This window comes from Cynocephalus volans, chromosome 6, assembly GCF_027409185.1.
Source record: "Cynocephalus volans isolate mCynVol1 chromosome 6, mCynVol1.pri, whole genome shotgun sequence".
Taxonomy (NCBI): domain Eukaryota; kingdom Metazoa; phylum Chordata; class Mammalia; order Dermoptera; family Cynocephalidae; genus Cynocephalus; species Cynocephalus volans.
In genome coordinates, this window is record NC_084465.1 from 13713118 (window position 1) to 13722851 (window position 9734).

The window sequence follows — 9734 nt, forward strand, 5'->3', positions numbered from 1 at the left end:
GGTGGGGGCCTCAGCCATGGCCTCCCGACACCTGCAACCACTCCAGGAATGACCACTGAGCTGCCGCAGGAGGCGCCCCGGGCTCTCCTGAGCCAGGGCTTGCAGGGGGCCAAGGGCCTCATCCATGTCCCTCTGCATGAGCAACCAGCCCAGCGATGACCACCGAGCTACCACAGGAGGTGCCCTGAGCTCTCCTGAGCTGGGGCAGGGGGGTCCAAGGGTTTCAACCACACCCCCCATGCTCAACCAGCCCAGGACAACCAGCAAGCCTCAGCAAGAAGGGCCCCGGGTTCCTGAGGTGGGGTGGGGCTGGGTGAGGGCTATTGTCACACCCCCTTGACATCTGCACCCAGCCCGGCAATAACCAAGCCACCACTGGAAACCCACTGGTCTCCCCTGTGGGAATGTGGGAAGTAACAGAGGCCTCAATCCCACCCCTGCTCCTTCCTCTTTCTTCCATCCCATTTCCTTCCCCTTCTCCCTCTCCCTCCCAACTGCTCTACCACAACATCATAGAATGTAAAAAAAAAAAAGTATTAATAAAATTAATAAAACAAGAGTTTTACCTTGAGTTGATGTTGAACTTTGTCAAACACTTTTTTGGATCTACTGAGATGGTCATTTAATTTGCTAACGTGGCAAATTGTTTCCATTGTTTGTTTTAATGTTAAACAATTTTTTGCATTTTGGGGATATAAACAATTTCATATAATACATTCTTATTTTGCTGGATTTGTTTTACCAATATTTTCTTTAAGACATTTGCATTTATGTTCATGAGTAGGATTAGGCCATGATTTTTTGTTTCATAATGTTCATTTGAGGTTTGGGATCTATTGCTTAAATGGTAAGTATAACTATTTTCTCATTTTATAAGAAGTCCAAAGATAAAGAGCACTAGGTTTGGTAAATTAAAGAATTCAAAAGGAAATTCAAAAACTCAAGATCATGAGCACTAAGCCCACACACTCAGGATACCCCAAGCCATCCTTCACATTGATCTCTGTTTCCAAAGAACTCTTCTTAAGGCAACTTTCACCTCTGCATTTCTCAAACCGTAGATCAGGGGATTCAGCATAGGATTGAAAAGGCTGTAAAACAATGATAGAATTTTCCTCTGTTCTTGAGAATTGTGGGACATGGGGGCGACATACATGATGATGGCACTGCCAAAGAAGAGTCCAACTATGCAGAGGTGGGAGGAGCAGGTGGAGAAGGCCTTCCTGCGGCCCTCCCCTGACTTGATCCTCAGGATGGCGACCAGAATGCGTGAGTAGGAGACCAGCACCAAGCAGAGGGGCCCTACTAGGACAAACACAGAGCCCGCAAAAAGGACAACTTGGTTGAGCCTAGTGTCAGCACAGGCCAATTTGAAAACTGACATAATTTGACAAAAAAAGTGATTGATTTTTTGTGGCCCACAAAAGGGCAGCCTCAGAATGAGAGTAATATGAACCAGAGCCAAGAGAAAGCTGAATATCCAGCAAGTGGCGGCCAGAACAACGCACGCTCGCCAGCTCATGATGAGGGTGTATTGCAAGGGGCAGCAGATGGCCACATACCGATCATAGGACATCACCAGCAAAATCATACACTCTGTAACAGCAAAAGCCAAATACAAAAATGTCTGAAGTAGGCATGGAGCAAAGGAAATGATTTTTTTCTGCATCACAAGATTTGCTAGCATCTTCGGGACAGTGCTTGAAGCATAGGACATGTCAACAATGGCCAAGTGTGAGAGGAAGAAGTACATGGGGGTGTGTAGTCTGGAGTCCAGGCAGATGAGCCCCAGGATAATTCCATTGCTCATGAGGGTGAGGCTGTAGAATAGCAAGAAGAACCCAAAGAGGAACAACTCCAGTGCTGGGTTAACCTGGAATCCCAGTAGGATGACTTCGGTGATCCGTGTCTGATTGTTCTCCATCTTCTTGTGACAGGTGAATACTATGATGTGCTTAGCACAGAAATTTCACAGCTGAAGAGTAGAAAAAATATGTTATTATAGAATGTGAATTTATTTTAGAGACCACAACTCAGTAACTCATGGGTTCATACAGACCAAATTCCTGTATCGTATCGGCCTACAAATTTGGCTTTTAGAGATATTTAAAAACTGCAGTTATTGACCAGTATTAAACATTAAGAGATTTCACATAAAACCTGGGGTCTCTATCTTCCTTTGAAAAAAATACAAGATATGTCATTTGATGATATTAATTGCAAGCAATAATCAGCTGAAGCTAATGAGATAGACAGAGGTAGGTCCTCTTTTATTTACCACCATTTTCTCCAATTTTTTTTTCAAGAAATTGAGTTTAGCGATTTTATCATTGCATTTACACTACTGATTATATATTTAGTTAAGAAGAAAGTACAGATTAATGCTCAAGATGTGTTCCTAATTTTTCTTCTACTTCAAATACATGAATGTGAGATACAAAATATAAAATATAAACCCTAAATAGATAGAATTTAAAACAACTCCTCCATACACCAGAAATGAATCAAAACCATGACGAGCTCCAAGTCTGAAAGCAGAGAGTTACACCTGAAACTCAGCTTTTATGAGGTCAAGGCAAATTGTTGGGAGACGGGTTGTTAACATGATTGCTTGGAAGCTAAGGGCTTGGGTTGGGCCCATGAAAGGAGACTTAAAACAGCTATTAGGTTGCTGGATATAGTGACTTTAGAGAAGTCAACATGCTTGCTGGCTGTAGAATTTGATCACCAGACTCTGGGAAACTATTGTTAAGACCTGATTTTGTATGAGAGGCCCATGGAGCCAAGTGTAGAACAACAAAAACTTAAAACCACAAGACAAAGAGAAAGAAAAAGTAGAAAAAACAAACTAAAATTAAAGTAATAATGAGAACAAAAACTCATCCACTCCAAATGTGCCCCCCCCAAAAACATTTGTTTCAAATCACATAAATTTCATGCTAAAGAGAAAGCAAACAATTGAAATCATAAATTCATTCAAGGTGAGATTGAATGTATAAAACTATCTTCCAAAGACTGTAATATAAGGATGATTAGAATGTTCTAATAGATTAACAAAGGCATAATATTTACTAAAATGCTCCATAAATTAAGAAAAATAAGGAAAGTATCCATAAAACACAATTAATATATAAAAACATATTAGTTACTGACCTTTGAAATAGGAAACACAGCCACACAATTTTTTTTTTAAAAGCCAATGAAGAAGATAATTTCCAGACCTAACATTAAAGAGAGAGAGTTGTATACTGGAAGATCTCATGAAGGAATCCACTTGGATTTTAATAGAGATAAACAAGAAATAATAATTGAAAGTAAATTTTAGAGACACGAGTAATTGATTGAGAGTCTAAACTCAGATGTGATAAAGTTTCCTGAGCAAAAGAATGGAGAAAATGATGAAGTAAATTTATTTGAAGAGATTCTACCAAAAATATTGCACAATTGAAAATAACCTCAATCCTTAAATTGAAAAAAAAAAATTCATTCTGTTTAATGAGTGCAATAAATGAAAGGAAATGTACACCTAAGCAAATTGAAGAATTTTTCATAATTGAAAATGATGTGACTCTTTAGATCAAAAAGGTACTCTGAAAACAGAATAAGATAAATAAAAAATAAATTCCCAATAAGTTTAAATTGTCAACAGTGATCTCTTTGGCTACTGTCTTTTCTCCATTCTCTACATTTCACTGTGTGTAGACCTTCTGAAACTCCATTTAGATCAATATTGTAGAAAATTGACCTATCCTCTGTGTCTCTCAACTACGCATTTAGCACGTTTTCTCTCTTCACCATGTTCCAGACTTTTTAAATTAATTACATTCCAGTTGCAGATGCATTCTATGACTAACATCAGTTTTTAAAAATGATCCAATATGTTTAATTTTTTTAAAAATGTAATATTATTTTTCCTTTTTAAAATATTTAAGTTTATTCTTCTTATATAAATTTGTTCTTGGTTTGTTTTAGGGCCTCTTTTTGTTTCATAAGCTTTTTGATTTTTAATAGAAGCTATAATTTCATTTATCTTGTAAGCAGTCATTGTTAGACTCTTTTACACATTTATTTTTTCAGGATTAAGAAGAAATATTAAAAGTTAACATAGGTAAAAGACAATTATTTACATAGGAATAACAATTGGACTGACAGGGAATTCTCAACAAGAAGATGTCTGAAGATAATAAGTTACTAACTTTGTATGCCAAGAGGAGAAGCTGTCGTCATATATCTGAAAGAACTCTCTTAAATGAATGAGAGTGAAATAAGACATTACTGAATATACACATAAGAAAGGTATTGAGGACTTACATATCCTAGTATACTATTAAATTATATACAGACAATCAACACAAAAATGAAAAAAATAATATGTTGGTAAATTTTATAATCTATGTGGTAAAAAATAATGATTTGGGTATTTTAAATATATGGTATGTACACACGATGGAATGCTATTCATCCATAAAAAGGAATAAAATCCTGTCATTGGCAACTAAATAGATAAACCTGGAAGATGTTATGTTAGTGAAATAAGCCAGGCTCAGAAGGACAAATACTGACTGCATGATCTTACTCATATGTGGAATCTAGAAAAGTTGATTTCATAGAGGTAGAGAATACAATAGTGGTTACCAGAGGCTGGGATGATTAGGAGGAAGGGGAGATGGGGAGATGTTGGTCAAAGGATGCACAATTTCAGTTACATAGGAGTAAATTTCAAGAGATCTATTGTAGGGCAAGGTGACTACAGTTAATGATGATATGTTCTCGAAAAATGTAAAGAGAGTGGACATTATGTGCTCTCACCACAGAAATTGTAACTAGATGAGGTTATACACATGTGAATTAGATTGACTTAATTATCCCTTAACATTTATACATACTTCAAAACATCATGTTGTACACAATGACAACGTACAAAGTTACCTGCCAATTAAACAAAAATTTAAATGAAAGCGTAAAGTTAAATATTTTGAAAATAATCATGCACATGAATGGAAATGTTTGATAAGTAAAGAGTACAAAGTTCTTGATGAGAATTAAAACCCTGAAGTCTTTAAGTTTGTTAGAAGAATTTATTAAACATGGATATATATAGATAGATCATGAAAATCATAAAAAAATAAACATAGAATCTATGGCTCCCAAAATTACAATGTAAATAAAAGAAACTTAAAAGCATTATCAAACCAACAGTAGGCAGAAGGCAGAAAAGGAGAAAAAAAGAAGCAAGTAAGTTTTCTGATAAACAGAAAACACAAAATAAGCCAGCACAAATAAGTCTCTCTCCACTGGTTATCACGTTGTATGTAAATATAGGACACTAAAAGACAGAGCTTATTGTATTAGATAAAAAATAGAAAATGAAGTTACAAAATTCTTACAAGAGTCACACCTAAACATAAATAGTTTCTCCCTCTCGCCTTCCCTCTCTCTCTTTCACACCTGGGCACATACACACAGAAATAAAAACAAAGTAATGGAAAACGTGTTCCAGGGCAAAAAGAACTGGTAGTAGCAATCTTATTATCATTTTATCTTATTATATTTTATCTGGGAGATATTACACAATAGTGATGAGAGAAAAAATTTAATAAGATAAAAATCAGAATTTATTCCCTACAAAAACAATTTGCAAACTTTAAATAAAAAAGAACTTTCTTAATTTGAAAGAGAGTACCGATAAAATCTATAGAAACATTATACTTAATGGTGTAATGTTAAAAGCTTTTTCTCTGCAATAGAGAGTAAATCTAATGTGCTCCACTAATACTACCTCTACTTAATGTTCGCTCAAGAACTAGCCAGAAATAAGGCAAAAAAGAAGTAAAAGGCATGACTTAAAATGGAAAAAATAAAATGTAATGGTTCATTCACATAAGTAAACAATTTTAAACTCTATAAGTAAACTATTGAAATTAATAAGCAAATTTACAAAAATTCTGAATTCAAAGTCAATGTACAAAAAGCAGGACATACACATATTCATGTTTATAGACTAAAAATTTCAAAAGATTATAAATCTTTCCAAATTGATTTACACTTTCAATGAAATTTAAATCAGAATGCTGGCAGGTTTTTTATGTGTGGAAATTAATAATCTTACTATAAATGTTATATGAGAATGCAAAAGGATCAGAATAGCCAAGGAAATATTGTGAAAGAAAATCAATAGAAGGCCTTACTCTAATTACTGTCAAGACTTGTTATAAAGCCACAAGAATTAAATGAACGTGGTGTTGGGACAAAGCTAAGCAAAAGACTAATGAAACATCACCTTTAACTCAAAAATCCAGAAATATTCACACACACACACACACACACACACACACACACACACACACACACACACACACACACACAATCTAAGACAAAGGTGGTGCTGGTGTTTCTGATAAATAATACATGAGGGTACTTCAAAAAGTTTGTGTAAAGATTCATATTATCTTTTAATTATATTTTTTCCATGAACTTTTTGAAGTACCATCATAATACTTAGCCAGGGGGCTATCCATGTGGAAGAAAACTAAACTATGACACCCTACCACATACTATACACAAAAATAAATTTCAAATAGGTTTTGGATCTAAATATGAAAGTTAAAAACAAATCTTCCAGAATACAAATTAGAGGAATATAGATAGATAGATAGATAGATAGATCTTGCTACTCTAAGATAATATATATGTATTTATATATCTTGCTACTCTATATATTTCCTCTGTGACCTATCTTTTATTTATATACATAATATATATGTATGTATATATGTATGTATGTATATATATGTATGTGTGTGTGTGTGTGTGTGTATATATATATATACTTTTATCTTAGAGTAGCAGGATCTTAAGCAGAATCCAAACAGAATAGATTGTATCATTACAGTGTTACCAACACTGACAGGATTCTGTTTTCTTTTAGCATTTTTAAAATTTAAGAACAATACATTTTTATTTTCCTTTTATTATTTTTTAAACTGCTTCTCAAAAGTGACTTTAAATAAATGTAAAAAGAGTAAGAATTCTTTTTTTTTTTAATTTTTGAAAAGCGAAAGTTTTCAGTGCATATGTTGGCAGGTACAAACACACGTGAGATAGAGAAATTGTTTTTGTAGTAGGGACATTTAACCACATTTCAACCAGCTGGAATCTTCCTCCCAAATTTAAAAAGTGATGATGATAGTCAAATTATCCCTCTTGAGTATCTAATAAAGGGCCTTCCTAGGAAGAGACAACAATCCCTCAAGAGTAAGCCTGTGACACAAATTAAGAAAAGCATATCTGGTACCCGTACCAGCTTCAGTGCTACTGGAAAGAATAATCATGACATCCTTATCCATTAGCTATAAGACTTTCATACTCCTTATTTCCCTGGCTGGAGGGAATTTCCAGGATGTAGTAGGTGTGAACAGTTCTTAATAGAAGAAAAAATAGAAGAGAGGTCACAGAGGACATCACGTAACACCTCAAGCTTCAACTTCATTTGTATGGAGGGCAACAGGATTAGATGGCTCTTATGTCCCTTTCAGTTTGGTGCCATGAGTCAGGGACATCTCCCATCCCCAGCCACTTCCCATAAGTGTGACCAGGGAGGGGGGTGGGACTAAGAGGAGTCTGAAACCTATGTTATGTTTTGACACCAAAGGTATCAGATGTTACTCTGAGACCCGACATAGCATAGGAAGGGGTCTCCATGAAGGTGTTTTTCCCTTCCTCTTAAACTTGAAGATTTCTGACAGCCAGGCTTCTGCCCTGCCTTTCTCCTATAAACCATTAAGCAGCATATATATAATGACTTTTACAAAGGGAGTTAGTATTTCTCGTATTTTCCTCAAATTGGGCTTGAAAGTACAGGAAAACTCACAGAGACAGGGAAAGGTTGGAGCTGCATCTTCTGCTCCTGAAACAGGTTCAGTAGTCACTGAGTCCCAGATACCCTTTCTGCCCTGAGGACTGTGACAGGACACAGCGGTGTTCAGGAGGCTTCTAGATGTGATGGCTTTATACTCCGATCCCTTAAAACCAGCCCATTCCCCAGAGACATGCCTCTGGAGTCCAGGGAACAAAATAGGAAGTGTTTTCCCACCCTTCTATGTCTTCCCTAAAGAGCAGCGTAACACCTTTTCCTATCTTGTTTCTCCAGCTTTGTAATCCCTATGTGCATGCATGTGTGCGTGCGTGCGTGCGTGTGTGTGTGTGCGTGTGCGTGTGTGTGTGTGTACACCTGTGCTCCTGCTTATGAGAGAACTCAGGAAGAATGACAGGGGTGTTCCTACTAAGGAGGATCTTGGCATGAAAATTTCACAGATATAAGTCATACTTCATAGCTTATGTCACATAGTGCAGTTTCCAAGGATTTGAACTTATTGTGTATGTGTCATTGAAATTGTGTCTGCCTCCATACTACCTTTTTGGAAAGGCGAAATTTCATGATGTGATAAATTTGACTCCCATGGACTTGTTCAGGCAGAGCCTCAAAGGGCTTATATCCTCTCTAGGGAGAGAATAATCTTTGTTAGCTGAAAAGTGTTATTGTCAAATGAATTATCACAAGTTTTATTGCAAATATATTTTTTAACTTGGAAATTCATAGAAATTGAATCCTAATTCCTCAGTGCTTTTCCGCCTTCATACCTGTGGAGTCCAGGGAACAAAATTCCCCAGAAATTTCAAGCCACTCCTTACTTGTCCCATTTTTAAAACATGTCTTTTTACCTCCTCCTCAAAATATATATCCTAGGTTTAGATCAGATGTTTAACCTCTCTATTCTAAGCATTTCAATGTTAGATTAAAATTGCATAGCAAGTGACATGTCTGCCATGTATCCAACAGAGTTGGAGAAAAATACATGGCCATGATAATAAGACCATTTAAAATTTATGATTATTCACCTCAGCAGACCCTTATTTAAAGAGGATGATACTAGAACAATCTCTAAAAAAAAAAAACAAAACTCTATTTGAAATACAATATAGTGTGTTTATGTGATTCTCATCAATCCTTAACTGTAATTTTCAGTTTTTCTCTATTTGCCATTTCTGATTTTAAAGAGTGATGTTATGAGGAACTTATTTCCCTTATTTTATTATTGAAACTCTCAGGCCTGAAATATTTCTCTGCACTTGTAAGTATCAAACATCTTCAAAATTCTTGCTAGCATACTCTCCTAAGATTTTAGTATTATGTCTGTTTCTAGGGTAATCAAGATTTAATCAAGGTGTTTATTAATCGGCAAACCCATCTCTTCACCTCCTTATGATAGGGCTGCTTGTTCCTCTTCCAACTGCCAAAGACAGATGCAGTCCTGTGATAGACACTTGATATATGTATGTGGAAAACTCTGTGAAGAAATTTTATTGTCTTATTTCCAAGAGAAGGCATAGCACATCATCTGCTTTCATTTACCTATTTCCAGTGTCAATTCTGAATGAATTCAGTTTTTAAAAGTTATTGTTTCATTCTTCTACATTTGGATAACCAATTTTCCCAGAACCATTTATTACAGAAGCTGTCCTTTCCCCAATGTATGTTCTTGGTGCCTTTGTTGAAAATCAGTTGGCTGCAGGTAAGCAGATTTATTTCTGGGTTCTCATTCTGTTCCATTGGTCTGTGTATTTGATTTCATGCTAGTGCTATGCTGTTTTGGTGATTATAGCTTTGTAGGATATTTTGAAGTCAGGTAATGTGATGATGCCTCCATGTTGGTTCTTTTTATTCAGGATTGCTT

At 35.8% G+C, this 9734-nt stretch overlaps 1 protein-coding gene across 1 annotated transcript; it reads right to left on the reverse strand.

Annotated features, from left to right (window-relative positions):
• Positions 1–991: 991 nt before the first annotated feature.
• On the reverse strand, positions 992–1924 carry LOC134380290 (olfactory receptor 2A12). The gene has a single exon (XM_063100001.1). It carries the CDS (start codon positions 1922–1924, stop codon positions 992–994), a length of 933 nt encoding a protein of 310 aa, XP_062956071.1.
• Positions 1925–9734: the final 7810 nt, after the last annotated feature.